Genomic DNA, 23593 nt, shown 5'->3' on the forward strand with positions numbered 1-23593 from the left:
CTGTACATAGACACTTGAGGGTCACGTCAGCTGCTATACTCTGTCTCTTTGTATCTCCTGTCATTCTATCGGTTTCTACCTGTCTGTTACACAACCTGGCAGATTTTTTTTTCTGCTTCTCTAAATGTCTACATTTCAGCATCCCGTGCCCACTTACCTGTCAGTCAGATTTAATTGTTTAGCTCCGTATCTGTTTGTCTTCATGCAGACCTCGTCCATGACATGAGACACTGCCTGACTTTTTTGGCATCGACAGGTAGAATGTTTTTTTTTCCTCAGAATGGTTAATGTGCATTGTGTACAGCCTAATGGGGGTATTTATTGCTCCCTGGCAGCCACACCAGGTGAGAGCTGGCAGTGTGAGTTATCATTAGTTTGAAACAATCACTTAGACTGACACTAGTGCCTTTGCAGTAAGTGCAGTCTGTCACATTAGAACTTAACACATAAGCTGGCATTTAGACAGACAGACACACACACACATGCAATTTAAACTGCTTGCTTATATTCATCTCATTACTTAAAGCACTGCCATTTGGAGAATATTCCGGTAAAAGTACATACCTCCCACGAGGAACATCAATGTCATCTTTCCTCCAGCGTACATTGGGTTGGGGGTCTCCTTGCACCTGGCAGCGGAACTCTACCGTTTCCTCTTCCAGGACCACCTGGTTGATTGGCCTCCGGAGGAAGGTTGGTCTCTCTGCAGCATGGGCACAAAAAAAAAGCACAATTTCATTATGTTAGGATTTGGCTTTGCTTTATTTCTCACATTGCCCAGTTCCTATATAATTATCCCTCTAATTACTCATATTTTGTTCATTATCTGATATTTCTGTTCCTCCGTGAGGCACAAATATACAGCAATAGTGCACTAAATGGACCTGTAACTTTATTGGAAATATAAGAACTGGCGTTTATTGAACTAACCTATTTATTACCGTTCACTCTGGCTCTTTATAACCTCATGACAGTTTAATGAGCAACACAAAAATGTGCTCCAGATTGCATGCAACTCAGATGGGAGAGTGTAGCAAAAGAAACACTGTTATTAAGCTTTGAGAAAACTTGGCTTCAATGTATTTCTTTTCAGGAGTATACAGTAACATGGATGGATGTCACTCTGCCAAATAACTGAGAAGATAAATTTCAGGAGGCCTGAAGGAGCAATCCTTACCAAATACAGTGACTTGTGCTGTCTCGCTGTCCCTTTCGCCGACCATGTTGGTGCCCACACAGATGTACATGCCTGCATCACTCTTTCTTGTGTTGGAGATCATTAGTTTCCCTCCTCGAATCTAAAAAAATAAAATGAATAAATAAATAGATTAAAAAACTCATAAATTAAAAGCTTGTACATTTTACACATCTGAATTCTGTCCTTGTCAAATCATTGGACAACACAAAAGCAGCATTTTTCCCCCTCACTGGCTTCAAACACATGAATGCCCAGCCAACTGTGCTCAGTGGCAGACATTTCCAGAAGCAAAAGCTCTTTCCTGTGTTCCCAGACACTAATAGCAACATTCACGGTAGACACTGATAATAGTTCTTCTTATTTTGTCCCGTTATTAAAAAAAATAGCTACGATACTCACAGTGATCCTGTCATCCTTATCGTCAATTCGAATTTTGTCCTTCTTCCAGTAGATGGTGGGTTCAGGATGCCCTCTGGGAGGGACACACTCAAGGATTGCTGGCTCTCCTGCTGCCACCACTACATCCGTAGGGTTTTGTCGAAAGTCATCTCTCAGCACTGAGGGGAAAAAAGAGCAGCCAATTGAGTAAGAGTACAGTGTTAGTAGATACGGTTTGGCTGGATTTTTCATTTGCCTGAATGAAATCTAGCTTACCATTCTGAAACTGCCTTTCTGCGTATTATGTTAATTGCACAACATAGTGTGAGCGTATGCATTGGTTATCTAGGCTATTTAAATGGGATGCACAGCTTCATCTGACTGGGAGAGCACAAGTGAAAGCTAATTGGAGCTAATGGAGGTCCCTGTGGAGGGAGCAGAACAAACAGAGTCAGAATGCCCTAAAGCCTGGTGTCACTCACTTGTGAGAGCTCACAGGGGTGCAACAGCGCTTCACTTCGGCATGTACTCTTACACACAGCCACATATGTGCTAACACACAAAAACAGTGGGTGGTCCATTGAACAACTGTGGCCTTGCATCTAATCACCCTCAGGTAGGCCCGCCATAGCGGGGATAGCCTCTCCCCCTCTAAAGTGTTCAGCGAAACACACAACAGCAGCTCATTAACAAACAAGGGGAGTCGCTGTCACAGTGAAACACACCAAGAAGCACCGAAGTACAAACATGAAAGCACAATCATGCCAAACTAACTGTGAGAAATTAAACCCTGAGTCACTGATGTATTCAGAACACACACCTACCGTATGAATGAATGAAAATAACATAGACCTAATGCACTCAAAAAATAGCTGGGGCTTCCCTGATGTGTGAAATGAAACTATTTTTTCCCTATTCAGGCTTTAATAAATCTAATAAATTGGAGTAGCACTTTAGGAAGTTTGGTATCAGCAGTGTAACTATCAGTGCAGCGGTGAGGGACACGATCCCTCTGATGACTGACTAAGCTTGCTGATGAAAGCACTGAGCTTGTTGGGAGATATTTGAAGATACTTCAGGAGGGCTGAATTAAGGGCAGCACCACAGGTCCTTATGTAAATTCCATGTGGCACAAGGGACAATGGCAGGGAGCGCCAGGATTATAAGAGGGGATAACTGGTCCCTGCACTCCAGGCTTCTCTCATCTCTTCATTCACTTTTCTTACCCTATCTACAGAAAGCCACAAAGCTATTGTCTTCTTATTTATTTATTTAGACCAAGGGGAAGGAGAGTGGAGGAATAGAGGAAGCTTTCAACCCAATTATCCTGGGGATGCACAGGGGTATAGAGTGGGACTTTAGTGTGACATGAATTCAAATGAAACCTTTACACAGGGGTAATAAGAGAGAATACAGAGTAGGCAGAGATAGAGATTTTCTCTCTCTTATGCAGGGCTGACCTCTAATCTAAAAAGCTAAGGTAATTAGCAAGCTCCAGTGTGCCGGTCCCCCTAACCAGTGTGGCTAGAACAGCCACCACCAATGGGCTCTCTGTATTTGCATTACAAACAGATGCCCTGCTGTTTAAAATCATAGTCTGGTTTGGACCATACATAGGCTGTTGTTTTCAAGATCACATTGGATTTAATTGCTCCTTTCCATTCATTGCTGATAGCACCCATGGGATTTTGTCAGAATCAATTTCCTTTGAAACAGAACAGTGACAAAAGAAACACGCATTAGGTGCATCATTACGGTGCTTGTGCCACGCTATCTAATCTAATCTAATACGGCACAGTACGTCACAGTAAATGCATCGCTGCACTGCAATCTAAATAAATATGCGATGAATAGAAATGGGAAAATAAATAAATAAAAACAGAGTAGTCACACACTCCAGCAAACAAAGAACAACAGCTATACACACACGCACTTGTTGCAGGCAGGATAAACATTAGGTTACAAACAGCTAGGAGCAAATAAACAGACATGTCACTGGCGAGAGGATTATGCTTTGTGTGCAGGTTCGGGGCTTGCTGATACCAAGAAAATACTCACCAGACACATTTACTAAGTAAATGAGAGGATGGGCCAACCCAAATACACTTTGGTAAACTATCTAATCCTAACTGCAGTCATCAAGGTCATCAGCCTACAGTTAAAAAACACCTACAGCTCAGATTTTCATCCTCTCCGTTTAACATTTGCCCTTCTTTATTACAATTTCAGCCTGTAACTCTACCATGGCTTCATTTGCCCAGAGGCAATGCAATGGGTGGAACAATGCTTGCTACTGTGAGGGAATGATTTTATATTAGTACCTTAACATCGACTGGTGGGTCTGTATGTATCCGTCAGAAGCTGAACTTTTGCTCCAACTCTGAGGCCCTGTAGGCATTCAGGCCTGAATCAGCCAACAGACGTGAAGTAATTACCTTTCTCTTCCCCTGAAACATTCAGCTCTTCTTCAGCCGAAAAACCTCACCTCCCATGAAGTACCAGGAAGCCACAAACTCTGCTCGCTCGCTTACTTGCTTATTAATATTTATATATTTTTACATTCCCTTCCCTCTATTGACTAGTGCTACATCTGTCGATCTGGCTGCGGGCTAAAGAGAACCCATGTCTGAAAAATATTAATATGCCTTTCCCGCTCGTGTGTTATTTATTTATTTATATCCTAAATATCAGAGGAGTGGGTTGATTTGAATGAAAGAGCATCAGGCAGGGGGCAAAGCATGGCAAATTTGCAGCTCTTTCGGCTGGCACGGTTTCAACACCTCCAACTTAAAGGGGAGGGAGTCAGGTTGCAACTTGTGCTGTAAAACAGCCAACGGGTTGAGAGTGGAGGTCTTTGCCAACACAAAAACACAAAGGAGACACCCACACAGCTACTTTGTAAGCCAGACTGTGCTACATTGGCAGGAGAGGCCGATGCCAGCAACCATTAGAAAGGTCTATATGCAGGCGTGTTTTTAGCTAAGATAGACTCAGCACACAAAGATCAGCTGGACGCAGATAGATGACAGCTCACACAACGAGCATCGTAGCACAGGGGTGGCAGGGCAAGGACAGCATGAGGGGAAATATTTTGTGCAGTGCCCCCTCTTCTTCCACCTAAGATATTAGTCACTGGAGGGTGACACTGCTTGTCAGAAAGATTAGTGGGGAGCCTTGACTGAAGCGTCCAGCCTGCATACCGAGATAAGTGCCGACAAACATTCACCTACAGGAGCGCACCTTGGTTTGGTTCACAAAGGTTGTGCTCACTGCCACAACACCACAGACGTCTGAGACCTATTTCTGACATTCACATCACCTTGATAGATGCTCCCCACATACACAAACAACTACACACCAACCCTGACAAACTGTGAAGCAGTCTTAAAAGCCGCCGGCTTTCATATCTCTTTGTGATACTGCAAATATGAATATTTTTGTATGTTTGTGTGGTTGTTATTACTCTTCCCTCCCCGTTAATGGTAGAACAGACCCTCCGTGCTTTCATAGATATTCTCTTGGGTCAGGGGCTCAGAAACGCACAGTGAGATTACAACAGTTAGAAGCCTGGGGCCACACCCCGGCACCCACACTCTGATTAGAAAATAAACCATGCACACACAAACTAGGAGAGCTGTAGAGAGGTAGCTCCAAGCTATAATATCATTTCATTTGAGTGGTTTTTGCGGTTCATCTGGTAGAGTGCTTTTACAATGCCACCACTTTCAATCCCACCCTTAGAGAAGATAGACAATATATATCTCACTTGACAAAGCAAACCTACTGTATGTACTGTCACTGATGTTTTGTATTGCTGTTGATGCTGAAGGCAGGAGAAGGATAATGCCACACTATATTATACCACACTGAAAGGAGATATACTCCATTTGTCTGGATGCAAGCTTTTTCTCCAGGTTTGACTCGCTCATTTGCCCTCCCACCGGCCAGAGCTAACCTTTGCCCCTCATCCAGATGCAGAAATTACCCCCTCAGCAGGCAGGCAAACAGCAGGTTTGCACATATCCCCTATATCCCTCCACTGAGGGGCTGCAGGTCAGACCACAGAAACAGCTGCGAAAATATGACTGTCTGGCCATGCCCAAGGCTGTGCCTCCTTTGAGAGCTTGATAGAGACTCTCATCATTAGCACAAATAATATCCATCTCTCTGTCTGCCTTATTCTCTCCATCATCAGGGGTCACTCTGCTGCGTTCTCTGTTAATCATTTTTTCCAATCCCAGTGTTGTCCAATGAATTGCATCTTGCCCCCTACACTCACTTTCACTGACTTGTCAGTGTTCTCTCTTTGCACTGACTGCAGATGAGGTTCTGCAGATGAAGCCGTATACATTCACACCCAGTCATCCTCCACGGACCATGGCCAAGTCTGATATGATCACCACCATTCTCCCTATCTGCAAATCCTGCGCTAAGGGATTGTAAATAACACTGACACTTTCGCAGATAAGATTCGCGGAATATGGAAAATAGTGAAAGTAAAGAGACTCATATGGCTGCCAGTGATATTATAGTTGGGGGGATACCGTATGAAATGTGGATCTTTAATAGAGCCTCGGAGGGAATAAAAGAGACAGTGCTCCTGTGCCCTGGTGAGAGCACTGAGAAAAAAAGAATGAACATAACACAAAACAACAGGGGATAACGAGAGGATGCCTGATCAAGGTCAAACTGAAGAGGTGGTGAGGAGTACAAAGGGACTAAATAGATGGGGCTGAATGTAAATGAAGAGAGCGCATTCCATCACACTCATGCCTCATATGGAGCTTCGACCTCTGATTAAGTAGATAAGCCGAAACAAATATCTTTATTTAAACAGCAGCCCCAATCAAAGCTAATTTTTCAAACAGCACCCCTAATTTGGCCTAACAAGCCCCTGAGCAGCACAGTAATGACAGTAAGAGGACAGTGGGCAAATCTGAGGCCAAGAAAAATCTGTGGTGTGGCTCCTGAGAAACAATATAATTAACTCTTAATGAACCTCTTTCCTTAACAATACTAACACACACACACACGCTCGCACACACACAAAATTCAATTTAGCCTAATCCATGCTTTATGGTAATGTATAGCTCATTAAAATGTTATTTAAAAACTCATTAAAATTCACTTGAAGAAGTAATGGCTTCATTACAGTAATATGCTGAAAAGCAAAGAAAAAGACAAGTGAGGACAAGGAGAAGAAAGAGCAGAGAGCGACAGCCTTCTAATCACTTAATTGTGTCTCAAATGGAATACATTTACATAATAAATGATGATGGGCTATATCCTCATCTCTATCTTTTCCCATTCTCATAGCACTCCGTAATTAACAGGCACTACAATTAAAGATGCATTTTTCCCCAAAAAGATTTTGGTGGCCGCTCCAGTTTTCAGTCTGTTGTCTTGTTTATGGTCATGACTGTGTTTGGGGGGCTTGGCAGATGCAGGCAGTGTGCTGAAACTGGAGCTGGCTGATACTGATGAACAATGTGCCCATGGGCCTTTGTGCCTGCTCTGATAAGGCATGATGTTGTGCTGATGGTTGTGCTCAGTCCAGAATGGACACTTTGCAGCCAGAAGGGGGAGTGAGACGTGAAGGAGGAACGCGATGAAGGGTGGGGGGTTTGGAGATGAGAGTGGGATTGATTTTCTGCCAATTCCAGCAAAGAGACAGCACGGACAGAGGTAGTGAGGCATCATGATTGAGCAGGTGGGTCTGCTTCCTGCATCGGGTAAAGCAAGAGTAGAGAGGAAGTAAAGTGAGAAGCTAAAAAGGAAGAGCGGAAGTATTGCAGCAGGCAAATGCCCCTGTTAATGTTTCCTCCAGCAGAAATCAGTCTCCTATTGCATCAGCCCTATCTCGGTATATATGACATGGAGTGAGTCATAAGTTGGATTTTGAAACAATTGGAAAAGCAAACTTAGTTAAGCGGCTCCCAATCACTAGCTGAGACTGACTCCATTAGCTCTTATCAGGGATACGATTCGCTAAAACAAGGTGCCCAGTATACAAATTGAATTCCAGAGTTCGCTCAGGCTCTAATACTAAAATTCATACATCTTTTGCCTGTCATCTTCTCCTTCTATACTACCGAATATCTTATTACATTTTATCCTCACCATCACCCCCTCTTACCTGCAGGGTTAGAGTTAATATGTATTACCCCCCACAGATTTTTTTTCCATGTAGCTGTTCAAGTGTAACAGATGTCACAAGTCCAGCTGTGACACGCTGTCGAACCGAAAGAGTAGCTCCATTGCTGGCCCTGAAAAAACGAACATCTGATATGCTGTTTGTGGGTACTGTGCGATGATAATGGTGCTGTGTGTGCATCTCTTCAGCATATTTGTGTAAGTTCTGGCCTGATGACATTGAGGTAGTGTCCTTCCACAGGGAAATATAATCCCAGGAAGCTGCTGAACTGTGTCCCTACTGAAAGAACAGTGCAGAACTACCTTAGACACAGTGTGCACATGCACACAGAAACACACACGGAAGTAGTTTCTTATCCAGTGTGGCATATACTTACATCGGCATCTCTGGTGAAAAAGGAAACCTCTGCAGTCTAGACCTATGTCCACTCTGCAAATCTTTATAAAACCTTTAACAGCATCCCTGTCTTCCTCTTTATGCCAGCCTGTTTGCTGCAGCTCCTTGTGTGTCTATTTTATTGTTTTGCTCTATAATTGGATTGGCAGTAACGGCGAGCAGAACGCCGTTAGGAGCTTGTAAAAGGTGTCACTCTGCGATGGCAGCCCCGTTTTAATTAAGCTCTCTGCTGGAGTTGAGCAGCTTTTATCTAGCTTGGCCTGATGAGCCCCAAGTGCAAGTGTGCTTCATAACATTCTGCAGGACAAGCTGGAGGAGGAAAGGAGGCGTTTGCAACAGCTGTAGATAGCCCAGTTTACTATACTCAGCTGTCCTCCCTTGACACCAATCTACATCCTGGACTAAGAAGATACTAGGAGACATTGTAAAAAATTTGGTGTGTTTGTGCATGTATGCCATTATTGTGTCTCCTTGTGCTCATTGTGACAGAGCCCCACCCATCAGTGGTGTGCAGTCATGTGTGTATTGGTGCAGATGCAGAGCCAGCCCTGCAACATGGTAACAGCAAATGGCTACAAACAAGAATTTAAATGAACTGAACAGAACACTCACAGTGCTGCTGTAACTTCTGAAATAATTCTACTTTACGGCGTATAGATCGGCATGTAAGGTTGATGCTGTAGGCAGTGTTGGACGCGGCATAATGATTAGAGGGGTGCATGTTCATCACAGTCTTCCCTTGCCTTTTCTCCCCTCCTCAATCCTCCTAATGGCCTCTTCAGATCATCTGTCCTTCAATCAATACTCCCTGAAAGTAAGAATCCCACACCTAAGGACACGTTGTTCCCCACTGTAGATCACAGGTGACACATTTTCTGTATCAGGAATCATCTGATGGTTCTGAATCAGAACCTTCCAGAGGACTTTGAACCAGGTCTGTTATCCATCAAATGTAAAGGTCTGACCATTTTCTATGTGGATGGCTCAGGGAGGAGGTGATACAGTTAGATTTGTGAGCAGAGGAAGGCTGAGGTCTGTCAGTGAGGTGAACAGAAAGCAGAAGAGGCAGGGTGTTAAATCACACACACAGCCTGGATGCAGAGACATTTAAAGAGATTTATTGATCGCTTTATAGATCTTAACTCTTGAGGGAGAGCAAAAATTAAACTGGATACAGAGATGACCTTTACAACAGCCTCATCCATGGGCAGGTATTTTTTTTAATCATTTCCATGTTCCACTGTATATATGTGTACGCTGTTTATGACGGAGGGAGTAAAGCAATTCACCACTTAGGCAGCGCATTCGAAAACTCCCCTTTGTACAACCAGCGCAACTATTATCCCCAATACGTTTTATGTGTGTCTGCTGAAGCATGATTGAATGCTGCACATAACATCTAAATACTTGGAATAAATTGTAGCAGTGCCTCTGCCTGCTCAGCAAATCACTGCTACATTAGCCTCACCTAAGTACCACATACTCATACATATACAAATTGCATTTGAAGTTTCTGTGCTGCAGTCTGTCAGTTTGTATGGAAAGCAGTTGCCCTGCACGCAGCAGAGTTATGCACCAACAGCACTAATAACAGCATGATCACTCTATAATTCACTGAAATGGCAGAAATTGCTCTCATGCACATTCCCTTGAAGCTCCTGAGATAAAACCAGAATTAACACCTTGAGGACATAAGACCAACTAGTCAAGCAGCTGTTTATATCATACAGTGAAGATTTTAAAAGAATTAATAAGTGGGCACCAAAGACTCCAATGTAAAATAAGGTCACAGTCTCACTTTGTTCTTAATGATTAGTCAGGGCCTGTATATGTTTTGTTTTCAGCTTTTTGGATATAAAAACATCACCTTATCCCTTTACATCCTATTACACATTGGTATACATTTCCTCACATGATCACATTCACATGTTTGTTGAGTATGGTAAAAAACAAAAAGACAAACAAAGCGATCTTAACTTTTGGCATCTAATCCCTTTAACCCTGAGTACAAGTGAAGATCTTTACCAAATTTAAAAAAAAAAAACTTATATTCACCATGAGAAGGGGGCGAATGAAAAGAAATTTCAAAAATATCACACAACAAGAAGCACATAATAATTGACATGTTTATGCTTGACATGTAATTGCATATGAATGCAATCTGAAATTGCATTTATAAATACATGAACAATGCTTAGATGTTTGACATTAACCAGCTTACTGGAGCATTTAAAGGATTTATAAAGTTACAGCTTCTTCAGTGTTATTTTGTGGATTTTTGAGAGGATCCATATCACAGTTTAGTTTAGTTTTTTTTCCACTGTCTCAGTCACATTAACTGTTGTACAGAGGAGTAATTGTCTTAATTCCATCTGTAATCAGCTTACAGCATTAGTGCAGCTGGATATACCTGTACACCGGGCTTATGTAACCTGTGTGCTAATGGTGAGAATTTCATTCATTTCAGGGCATGGAGTAAAACCAAGGATGCTCACTCAGGTAATCTGCCCTGTATAAAGCAGCAGTCTGTATGTAATAACCCAGGTGTGCATTTATGTGTGTGTGTATGTGTGAATGTCTGTGTGTGTTTGTGTGAGTCAATCCATGCTCATATTATCATGCAAATGGAAAACAATCTGAAACACACCACTGGCTGCCATGCTCAGGATCAGTGCAGAGCAGTGTGTCTAAACCATTCCCGTTCTATCCCTCAACCCTCCCTTTCCTCAGCCTCTCCATTTCTCTCCTCCATCAAAAGGGAGATAAAACCGCACTGCTTCATACCACGCTGGTACCATAAACATCTCTGTAGGCTGGGGATGTGGGGTTAATTATTTAGGCAAAGAAACAAAGCTAATGAGGGAACTTCTAATCAGAAGCTATTTGGAGTTCTGTCAACAGTATTGACTGCACTGCAGATGAGATAAGATATCGTTGGAGGGCACCAGTGACCTACAAGGACAAGACAGTGGCTCAACAGCAGCACAGCACAGTGATCCCAGAACTCTCCAGGGCAAACATTCTCCAGCACAGACAGAGCAGTGAAAAGATACTGTGTGTGTGTTTGTGTGGGCGTGCATGGACATGCATTTCAACTTTCACCCATGCAGTGCTCTTTATCTTTACAGTCCCCATTTTTTATAGAGATGTGACCACACAGGAGAATCCAGTTTGTGACCAGCAATAGGCCCACAATGCTATTAACCAAGAGCTGCTGTGCAGTAATCAATCAGCACTGACTGAATGTGGCAATTAGCAAATGATTAAATGAGGTAAACCCACTGAGCAAGAACTGGTAAAAACAGAACGAAATAAGGTTTAGTCTGGCAACACAATATGTAGGTTCTGTAGGATGCTTGCCACTGTTTGACACTGATGTGTCTAGCAAGAACAAGTAAATGCAAATCTGTGCTCTGGTTCTGAGACAAAGAACATTAAGGGCATTGAAAGACACTTGCTGGCAATGACTAGATTGCAGACCAATTTTAGACATGGGGAAATATCAGTGCAGCTTTATTTTATTTTTATTTTAAGTTAAATAAATTACAATTAAATAAAATAATTAAGTTGAGACTTTTTGAACAATAAGCACTAATTACTTACTGTGTGGAACATGTAATTAGATAGCCATTATTAAGGAAAATCAAGACAGGGTTCAATTTGTGCCCACTTGAGTAATTATTTCCAAATAAGTGCAAAGATTACTTTGGTTGTCTTTCATTTAGTCGATAGCTGATAAGTTCAAAATGTATCTATAGTTAAGACAGTTAAGGAGTGGATATCTACAAAGAAATTCACAACTTTTTCCCTAAAATTTTTAGGAAATTACAATCAATAAAAAATGCATCATTTGGAGTATAAACACCAGACTTTAAACCATTTGAAAATCACCAACTAATACGCCATACAAAGGTGACTATTTGGGGTTGACATAACCTTTTTTTTTTCTTTAAATATTTTCAAATTCAATATTTAATTTTCAATTTAAAAAGGTCCTTGAAAGGTTGTGATGATAAAATGACATTTGAAATCTCATCTAACTCCACAAAGCACAACATTGTGGAGCCATTAGGAGGAACCCCTGTTGTTGGGGTGGACATTCACTGTAGTGCGGCTAAAGACACCACTTGAGTTGTTTTCTTGCCTCTGCTGATATCCCTGATTGCACGCAGGCACTGCAGTCTCAGATCAGTGGGGGCTGACGCACATCACATATGATACAAGCCCACACATACAAACATTAACTTGCATGCACACATGGTGTAACCCCCCTGTATGAACACAGAAACAACTAGACACTGTGTCCCCTGGGTAATGAAAGAGCATTGTGAGATTGTGGTTGCTGTAAAACCCAATTAGTGTGTGCGCTTTTATCAGTTCTCTTCGAGCTACACACACAGATAACACAGTGCAAAACATTGATTTGCCTTTTTGGTTGTCTGCCCCCTTCTGGACACACACAACCAAGCAGGTGCAAGTGGAAAAATAAGAACTATGGAGAATAAATTACTGGGGTAATGTGCTCTCCACAGGAGGCTTAATCAACACCAATAAGTATAGAATCAAACTGTCAACAGAGAAACAGAGGTGATCCACTACACAACAAGATCTGAATGAATTATGATTTAAAACTGTTAATAAATAATCAAATTTAGCTTTCAGAAGATGTAAGCAAAGTGTGTCCTTGTGTATTATATGCAGTTTAGCAAAAATAAAGGCTGTTTTTTAACACTAGGTCTATTCTTTGCTTCAAAATATGTAGCTGTGCTGTCGGACCACAAAAAATACAATACAATAAAATAAACAAATAAGTGACCACAACTTAAGAATGAAGCAGTGTCACAGTCACAGCCTTATGCATGTCTTCTAACACCTCCATCTCTCACAGCCACATAAAAGAGTAGAACAGAGTGGCAGCAATTGCAGCCTCCGTGCTGTGCAAGCCTCTGCTCCGCCGCAGCCATCAAAAGAGCTACTTCTGTATGCATATGCCGCATCACTCTGGGCTTTTTGAAGGCATGGATCACTGTCAAAATGCCAAGGCTCCCACCTAGCATACTGTATGGCTGAAAAACCATGTCAAAAGATATATAGGATGCCTTCTGTGTGAATCGACAGAGGAGGATTCACTGTCTTATATCTTAATCTTTGATTAGCAAAGATCGCTACTAATTTTCAAATTTCATTAACGCTGTTGAATATCAAATGCCATGTTAGTGAGTTGGAGATGGAGGTGCACCTCTTTAATAGGACTTAAGAACTAAGTAGAAATCCAGTCAAGAGACAGAAGGGGAGAGACAGGCAGAGGGAGGAACAGACTGAAGTGTTTTTTCACCGTCTTTCATTATTCAGCCTCAAGCTATGAATAACTGAATATCTGAATCCACGATAGCAGGGACGGAGAGCTGTATTTTCATACAGCAGGTCTGAATGTGGGGGAAGCATAACAAGCCACAAGAAGGCATCCTCCTCCTCCAAAAACGGTCGTTAAATATAGAGCCAGGAGCTCTGCTTATGCTTGACTGCTTCCTCAATTTCAGCATGGACGTCTGCACCTCATCCCCTTAGTCAACACAAAAAGTAAATAATGATGGCTAAAGTATCCACTTCTGATATCTGTCCTTTATTAATGAGTCAGTAGGAGTGTTTGGTCAGTGGTAAAACCATAGCTATTAGAGATACTGTCAAAAGGAGGGCAAAATTATTTGTCCCTGCTTTAGCACAACATTTGAGAAGTCACCCAGACACAGTGGTCCTGCTCTCTGGGCAGCTACTGAATTAAATATGAGGGCAAGGGGGAGACACGGGGATGGGGCAAAGTGCCTCAGTTTAAATAGCAGAAAGGTGACATGTAAGCACTCTGCTATGGATGACCCCCTGACCTCATCATGCCCACAAAAGTGTGATCCCACCAGGTAACTGTTGCATGTTTTATGTCAACATAACCCTCCAGCATTGTGCAAATAACAGACACCCATGAAGAAAACAACACGTGTGTAACTGCGTTGTCACATCGTTGTGCAAACACCCCTGTCCAGCTAAAAACCTGTCATTAACACAGATAATTGATGGCCACTCTTCCGCAGAGCACTCAGATGATTGAAGTCGATCAACTCATTTGAGAAAAAAAAATGCAGTTTAAAATTGCCTTTTCAAATCCGTCTGCTGATTACCATAATCGCTTCATGGCTGACAATACTTTGTAAATGTGTGCTATTAATGCCAGCAATTACGCAGGCTAAATGCAAATGGGGTGCCAGTGTGGATGGACCTATCGATCTGAGCATATAAAGCAATAAACAAACCCGATCGTACATTTGCCACTGTGGAGTGACCCCCGCTGCTCGCTTCGTCATTATCCTCTGTGAGTTTTGTCCAAGCAATTGAGGAGTTAAACTTTGCTCATGTTTCTGCTCTACATGCAGAAAATGGGTCCTAGACCAATTTATAGAGGCAATTTTAGTGTGAAAATGGATTCATTCGCAGCTCACAGTGAATACCTTTTTGAAATGTAATGGCTGCTTCACTCTACACCACTCCAGCATCTGCCTCTAGACTGTGCCTCAAGCTGTAGATCACTCTCCCGTGAGCCCTCACTTCACTGTCAGGACAGCAAATTCTACCTTCATTAATAGCAGCCACTCATGTCTGACTTAAATTAATGTACAGGCTATCAATTAGCTCGGAAGACCAGGCGTAGTGCACACAAGGGAAAAGCATCCTTGGAAGGATGCTGGACAGCAGACACAAATACTTCATTTGACACTATTGCTACATCTTTCTATTTTCAGTTGCAAACCTGAAAATTAAGATAAGGTGTGGTTCCATTCACGTAGTGGAACAGGTAAGGAGTAGGAGGTTCATGGCCCACTTATTCATTCATACAGAAATGAAAATGCTCACCTCATTTTCAACATAATCCTCACATTTTTATCTCGATTAATCACGCACACCCTCCATTTTTCCACCTACCTCTTTTCCTTGATGAGTTAATTTCTCTCAAATTGCCTGTTGCCTGAGTGACCCTAACGACCCAGGAGACGACCTAACAGGCTCCTCTTGCCCATCAGAATTGATCAGTCCACAGTACCCTGTCAGACGCGATCAATACATCATTCCTTCAGTAACAAGGGCCTGCTCGCTTGCCTCCTCTTCCTTCCCTGCGTTGCTTTACTTTCATTTTATTATTATTTCTCGCAGCGGATCGATGCAGTCAAACAGGCACACTGTAAACCACACCACAATTAGAGCGGCATGTAATCTTCTTGTTGACTTCATCTCCTTCACAGCAGCCGGCGAATGAAACACAAATGATAATGAAATCTAATGGGATTCTGTGGAATTAAATCACTTAAACAATGAAGAGAATCCAGCCACATAGGGGTATATACCAATCAATATCTTATATGCACCCAAGCTTAACAAGCTTGCAGAGCAGCTTTTCTTCACGGTGATACATCATGTGGAGTGGCAGCTTTCAACAGGTAAGGCAATGGTAGCAAATGCAAAATACAGCCTTGTAATACTAAACAATATACACAAAAATGCAATATTCTGTGCATATTAACACTGTGCAAACATGGACGTGTATTTTAATGAGATACTTGAAGGAAGAACCAGAATTTTACATCTGTTTTATGCAAAACTGTTCACACAGTGTGGTAAGATCATGAGACAGAATTTCCCCATGAACTATCCTTTGTCTATCTGATAACATGCCAGAGTTTCTATAATTGGGGTTAAAACTGTTGGTGACTATGAGAGAACTTATTTCTGCAATGTCATTACATTAGCAGCTGGTTTACGGAAAAGAAAAAAAATAGACAGCGAACTAATTTAATCATTGAATTATAGATTTAACACGCCTATGCAGTTTGGGTTGGGTTTGAGGGCAGGCATAACTGAAAATAGCACCGGTGATGCGAGAAGAGCTGTCTTCTCTGTGCAGGCGGTGTGCAGGGCAACAGTGTGGAACTGCAGGAGTAATTAGCGAACCGGGCCCCCAGCTCCCTGAGAAGTCCGGCTTTGAAGGAGGCAGCTCAGGCCGATCAGTGGCCCTCTGATGTATGTTTGTGAATCTTTCAAGGGAGTGAGAGCTGCTAACGAGGCCTCATCTATTACCATTTGAGATGTAATTAGCGTTGTTGGAGGAATGGAGCACGGCCAAGCAAGAGTGGCTCAATCTGGGCTCTGTGTGCCTGTGTGTCCCACAAGGCAGCAACAGCAGGAGGATAAAGTGAGCAAGTGGAAGGAGACTCCCCAGAGAGGAGACAGGGCCTCAGCAGCGCTGACACATAGGCCAGCTACACATACAGCCACCATACTGGAGCACAGGGGTTCAACAAAGCTGGCAGCATTAGACTCTTTGTTTGAGAAGAAAGGGGCCTCCGTAACAAACATATGCACATGTTTCTCCGCTTAAAGTGAATCTGTTGTTAAGCTTACTGGTTAAAGTCTATTTTTCTTTTAGACAACAAAAGATATAACTCAAGAAACACTTTGACTTTTGAACTCCTTGTAAGTCCTTTTTTTTTTTTACTTAAGTTCTACACCTTCAGCCCTTCTTTTTGCCAGAAAACATTATGCATTTTCAATTTTTATTCATGCTATTCACAGCAGGATGCCACTATTGCCTCTTTATAGTGTTCATGACCTTGTCACCTACACATGTGTGCTGAAGCAATGTGGGAAAGTCCAACTGACAAATTAGCTGGGCTTCCAACTGGTGGTCAATCTTTGGTCTCAGGTCACACTGAGGTTAGATCAGGTGTTACTCTATGCTCTGTTAACCATTTTAGTCAACCTTTAACCCCTCAGGGTTAAGTTGCTTGAACCCTCTGGGTGTCTGACTGAGCCATCAAGGTCATGACTGTTTTCACTGAACATCAACAGTGATTAGTTGATGGGAATGAGCTATTAATCTTCATCATGACTGAAATTACAAATGTACTACTAAGGCATTATAAACTAGAGGTAAGCCTGCATGCTGGAAGACACCTGCTATACCCACCACTTTGTTCTGAAGCCTTCTGTCTAAACAGACAATTGAGAGATGACTAAGAGTCACCGACAGCTGGTGAAAACTTAAGAGGAAAAAACATGGCCTTTCTATAGTTCAGCGCTCCTCTGGAGAGTAGGGGTCTAACTGGAGTTGCAACCAGCAAGGCTACTCAGTGTAGACTGTGATCTGTGTCAATCCAAGGCAATTTTGAAAATCTTTTTCTCAACCCTAACACCCTGCCCACCCACTGGTTGTTGAACTACAGCATTAGACAGGGCTACTTGCATCAGTATGCAGCATGGAGACGGTGAATCAATGGAGTCTGGAGGACTTTCCACTCTCACTCGTGTGCAGCTCCAGTATTAATGGCCAGGAACCAGGCCTTATCCACTCCTCTTGTGGCCACACGCTAAATTACTGGTCGTGAATCAACACAGCATTTATGGGCAAACGCAAATTAAAGTGGCTAAATCTGCAAGGACAACCAGACCTTGTATAAACTAGGGGATCACAAGGCATGCTAAGAACGGGGCATGAGAAAAGATATAGATACAGTTTTGTTTCTGCACTCAGTGGACATATTTGATCTGCTGTGAGTGTTAGGACCATTGACTGACTTGGGAGGCCAAGCACCTGGCTAGACACTTATCAGAGCAGACACAAAGTGAGGAAAAAAAACAAGCCATACACAAAGAGAGAAAAAGAAGCGAGAGTAATATTATAACCGGCCGTATAAAGGGAATGGTAAAATAATAAATAGGTAAACAAACAGTAAAGCTGAAGGGGAAAAGGCTTTTAAACATTTAAGCACAGCGGCGGGAGATGCTGCAGGATGACCTGTAATGGGAGAGAGGGAAGCGGAGGAGTGGTAAAAGCCTGATAAAATAAGAGACTGTAACCTCACTCCACTTAGCCATCAGACAAAGAGATGCTTCAGGGAGTGCATGAGCAATATCACCATAAAGTCACAACATGCTGTGTGTGTTGCCAGCTGTTTCTAAGTCTCATGTATGCCTTTCTGCACACTAAAATGAACACAAGGAATGTTTACAGACGTGTTTAGTATGTAGGTCTGAAAAAAAGACAAGGTATAAAGCAGTCATATATTACATGTCGGGAACATAAAGAGTGATGGGAAATGCCAACAGTGAGAGAGACAGAAAAGTATGAAGATTACCTCCACAGTAATTACCAAACCTTATAATCACGAGCTTGTAAAGGGAGGGGGTGGTCTTGAGATTAACCTTAAAATTCATGTGCAAATTCATGTGCATGCCTGCATAGCTTTAGTCATATCTTAGTAACATGAAGGTCTGACTGCCATATACATTTATCTATCCAAAGCTTCTCTAAAAAGAGGGGCCCCTTCGTTATACAACTACATCAATTGCCTTAGTTGATACTTGGTAGCTAGATGGTGCCAAATACAGACCCTCAGACAAAATAAAGAGCAACTGCTTCCCTGATTTAATGGGTGTGTGACTTTCCTGCTGTGGCCTTGCCACACCTGTTTTATAGACAGTGTGGCTGTTTGTAGGTCATCGTGCTTTTGACACTGTCTGTCAAACATTAAATGCTTCAAAATGGGCCTCCACTAAAAGTGCCCTGGGACCAGACTGCTCACCTTGCTTCCATCTCAGCAGTGACAGTCCACCATTCAAGGAGAGACAGTCTAATTTCACTGCTGCCTGATGTCCATTCGATTTGAGTGATGAGGAAGGAGGCCCTCATACACACAAACTGTATGTGCACTGGTGTAGATGGCCAGCGAGTACTCTCACACGTATGCACACACCCCCGTAGAAAATGTTTCTAAAACAGTAAACTCAAACGCAATGTTGGCTGTGTTGACAGACCCATTAACTGACCTCTGACTGCCATTTCAGTCTTGTTTCACCCTGTCCAATTCCAGGGAAATATACTGGCGAAGCCCTACTAACGCTTCAGTGCACCATGGCCCCTCTGAAGCTATCGTTATTCAGCGTGCTGTCTGCTGCTTGCGCCCCATTCCCACTCTTCATTGTCATGCTAAAAACAAAGTGCTTCATTGTAATAGGGTGCCATTCTGCCGACCATCAAGTGCTTCTCAAGGTATGGTTTATAAGAATATGCATGGACCTTTCAGGGAAAGTTAGAGGCAGTGAGTGAGACATGAGCAGAGGTTGGGGCCCCTCTGGGGTTAGGAAGGCCTCTACTCCGATAGCTCCTGATGAAGACAAATGGACAGGACCAATATGGTCTCCCTGTGGCAGGCTATCATCTATAGGAAAAGGGGGGTCTGGGATGGCCAGCTGGATGATGGACGTAGAGCCTAATTGGTGACCTGCAGGGTTAGAAATGGGTTCGAAAGGCCTTTCCACTGACAGAGTGGCATGAGTGTCAATCTATCCTGAGCATGGGTCAGAGATCAAGTGATCTGCTAGGGGGAGATGTGAAGGGATAGGGACGCATCTCTAGTTTGCCACTCTCGCAAAGAGCGAAAGATATGTTTCGCCCTACAATCAAAGAGAAACAACACATTTTCCCTTTAATCAAATGAAGAGTGTGCAGCAGTAACATTCTGTGACCCTTCTGACAACTTTGTGTCTGGAGAGGAAAAATTAAAGAGCATCACGTGATGGTGATTAAAGAGAACATAATTCTTTAACTGCATGTGGTCTGTCTGGTCAGTTCAGCAGTGAATGCTCTACATAGCACCCAGAGCAAAAGAGAAAAAAAAAGATCTGTTGTTGAACACTAATCCGAGTCAGTGTTTGAACACTGCCCCCCCCGTGCTCAGCGCTTTTTCAGAGGCTGGAAGGAAATCGATCACATGCCTGAATTAATACTTAATCATAGCACCCTAGATGCTCTTAGCCAAGGCTCATGTCCACTGCTGTGCAAACATGGGTGCACATGGGAAGAGGGTAGTGTATACACTTTGCTGCAGCAAAGTGCATAACAGAGTGGACAGCACGTCTCCTTAAAATCAACACACCACCTCGCATCGGCATGCATGACCTAGTATAAGCACACATATTCAGATCACCAACACTTGCTGACAGCTTTCACATACCGATCAAAACTGTTCTAAACTGATATTGTCCAGACTAGCTAAATTTGCTAGTGAGCTGACCAGACAAGCTGACATTTAATCTCCTTGTCATTTAAAACCTATTTGCATCTGAGAGAGTCATGCAGTGAGCCTGGGTGGATTATTATTTACCCAGAATAATGTGTAGCGTGGCCTTAATGGACAGCACAAAGACTGACAATAATCCTGTGGAGAGGAATGTCAACATGTTTCTCCATACTACAATATTGAAGTGACACTACAAAAGCGGATGTGAATTTGAATGTCTCCAGTGTTCAGACTGCCACTGGAGAGTCCCCCCGCCCCAAGTCTTTTCATTCTGAAAACTGCAGAGCCACTGTATACGAGGGGCTTTTATTCGTGACTGACATGGCTAATCGCACTGGCCTCTGATTGGAGAAGAATGAGACAGAGACAACCATTAAGGGAATCCATGTGAGAAATGGTTTTAAACCCTGTTATTTGCTACCAAGGCGACAGATGGAAACACATGTATTGTTGTGTCTCGCTATGGACAAAAATAGTGCTTGTTCAAGGACCATCTATGCCGCAGACGAGAAAGATGATGAATACTAACTCTTTTTTGCAAATATCCTGACTTCACAATTAAACCAGCAGTACCACCCGCAGTAATTCTATTCATTTGGAAAAAAAGTAAATCCGATAACATTAAACACTAAATTGCCGTGTTTATTTGACAAATGACAAATGCTTTGATATTAAAAAAATAGCTGTTTGTTACAATGTAATTGCTTAATCATTATGACTCATGGTTTTCACTTAAAAGTGAAGTATATAAGTGCTATAAGTGCAGCATTTTGGAAAGTGCATGTTATTTCCCTTATTAGTGCTATCACTCACTGAGCTCCAAAAACAATATGCGTTAAACTTACAAATGAGCTATGGGGGCCTCACTCAGCTTCAAGAGGTGGAATAAAGCAGTGCTGCATTTACTTAGAAAACAAAGAAACAAAAGAAAAATGAGACGGACAACAAACCCATGTGAATCAAAAAGGCTTCGGGGGCTTTATCTGGCGGCACCATGTGGGAATGATAATGACCATCTTGGATCCAAAAGGACAACGATTCATCTTAACCCCAGCCTGCCTGGCAAAACTCATAATCCCCGTAACACCCAAGACCCACCACTAGACAGACAGCAGGAAAAAAATTGTACTTTGAAGGGGTGGGATAAGACGAAACAATACCCATCCCACCCACTCCTCTTTAAACTCAGCATGATTATTTAACATTGCCTGGCAGATCCTCCATCTGCTAGCTGGCATTAATTCCCTTCTTTAACCAAATCTTCACCTTTAAACCTCTGAGATTATGTCATTCGCTTTCCCCCCTTGTCTACTCCTCCCCATTTTTTACCCTCTTTACTGGTCCTTCAGTTCAACTAATACCTTTTCACTAGTGATGAATCATTTCATTCAGCCTCGTTTTTTTATTCCCTCGCTCTTCAGCCGCACAAGCATCAAGTGCACTATACTCTTTAAACATCCTCTATCCATCATAGTGGGAAACCTGGTCTGAGAACCCCCATGCTCAAGCTGTCTTCCTCTCCGATCTAGCCTCCTCTTTTGTTTCTTTCTCCCTTAACCCAGCCATCATGATGAACGATGGTGCAGGTTAGATGGGTCCATTTTCAGCCCCCTGACTCCTGACCCCTCCCCATTTGCCCCAGGTGACATTACTAAATACTGCTGTCTAGAGGGAAGTGAATAGTCTCTCCATTTATTTCAGAGAAGAGTTACTGAGCCCCTATGTATTTGTGTTTGCGAGTATACAAGTCTGCACGTTGTGTCTTCTTCTGAATCTGCAATCCACACAAAAATATTTTTGTCTGAAGGATTTGTGGTCTTTTATTTGGAAAAACTGTAATAACCCTGAAGCCTACAAAACACAGTCAAAGCCACAATGCAATTTCCTAAGTACACTTCACTTCCACTCTTTGTAATCCCTAAAAGGTTGTGTGATAACACTGAAAGAGTTGTATAAATATCTGCTAATATTCGTGTGAACCCATGCCAGTACGAAATAGGATTTCACTTTTTGAGCCTTGCTTAAAGGGCTGACAACCTCCAGGGTCCTCCGTTCAGTGACTCAAACTGCAGTCTTTCTAAACATAGTATAACAATCAAGTGAGAAAGTTTTCTCGAGTATCTAATGGATCAAAGAGAGCTGAATGTTTGACTCAGATTATAAGATTATCATAAAAAAGTCCTCAAGAAGAAAACAGTAGAAAAAAAGACCTGTGGCAACAAGAAAGTATGAGGAGAGGCGAGAACGATTGACAGGTTCAAATAAAAACGCAGTAAAGCCACAGAGAACAACATGAAGACTGAAACAGTCTTAACTGCGTGGTAAATCTGATTAAGCGTCACAGCGAGGATGGCAAGCAGGGCTAAGTGACTCAATGGATGAGTAAGTGAATAAATAAAGGAGAGAAGATTGCGGTGGCCGCCTGCCACAGCACCACGTTATTTGAGCAGTCTTGTGTGTACACACGCCAGGTTGCTACGGGCTGAGTTTCCACACTGAGCGCAATTACTTTGCCTGTGTTCTGTGCCGGTGAGCTAATTAGACATTGGGAACTTGGGACTGGTAGACTGGAAGATGAGGTGAGTCACTGGGGATGATGATGGAGGCAATAGCTTCTGTTTTTCACCTGAAGCCCTCTTACACTCAGGGAAGCAGTTCCCTGTTTATGCCACAGACTATAAAAGAGAAATGGCCCCAAAAGGAAAAGGAGTAAATGTCGCGAAGAAAATGGTTGAGCGGCGGCTGTGCATGCTCTCTCTATGCTCTCTCTTTCACCGTCTTCCCCGATGCTTCCCTCTCAGGGACACACATAAACGCATGCCTACCCCCATCCTGTGCCACCAGAAACACCCAGCTGCCGCTCTCTGGCCCCATGCTAATCCAAGCCTGCCGAGTCTACGCCCACCCCCTCTGGAGTAACCCAGTAACGTTGTATGTACTTAAACAGCAGTGTTGGCAGGCCTCCTACAGTCCCAATCTCCTCTCACTGCCAACAAACACAAAGAGGTCTCTTTCAACAGTACTCAACTGGACTCAACTCCTTCTGAGAGTTGCTCTTTAAACAAACACTCCTCACAGTGTGGCTTACTATGATGCGTCTTTAAAAGAAGAAGAAAAGGGACATAATAATTGATGATTATGCTTCTTTCTCAAGGCAGTATTAGGCAATATGTTATGATTAATAGAATTGTGGTCTTGCTGGTGTACAGGAGGGTTCTTGGCTACTGAGCTTTCTCATTAGCTACGCAGATTCTGGCCCTAACCTAATGAACAATAATAATACTCTCCGGTTGAAATGTGTTACGGAGATGAAACCTGATGGCCTCTGCTGGTAATTGGGCTCCC

At 42.7% G+C, this 23593-nt stretch overlaps 1 protein-coding gene across 10 annotated transcripts in view; it reads right to left on the reverse strand.

Annotated features, from left to right (window-relative positions):
• The window catches only part of robo2 (roundabout, axon guidance receptor, homolog 2 (Drosophila)), a 260051-nt gene that overhangs the window by 58008 nt on the left and 178450 nt on the right, over positions 1-23593 (reverse strand). For all 10 annotated transcript variants that reach the window (XM_076873332.1, XM_004558245.4, XM_004558249.4 and 7 more), the window contains 3 exons: positions 1598-1755; positions 1178-1298; positions 565-703 (listed from right to left, as the gene is read on the reverse strand). In XM_076873332.1, coding sequence (XP_076729447.1) covers positions 565-703; positions 1178-1298; positions 1598-1755 — 418 coding nt within the window. The remainder of the gene's footprint in view (positions 1-564; positions 704-1177; positions 1299-1597; positions 1756-23593) is intronic.

Source organism: Maylandia zebra, linkage group LG14, assembly GCF_041146795.1.
Source record: "Maylandia zebra isolate NMK-2024a linkage group LG14, Mzebra_GT3a, whole genome shotgun sequence".
Taxonomy (NCBI): domain Eukaryota; kingdom Metazoa; phylum Chordata; class Actinopteri; order Cichliformes; family Cichlidae; genus Maylandia; species Maylandia zebra.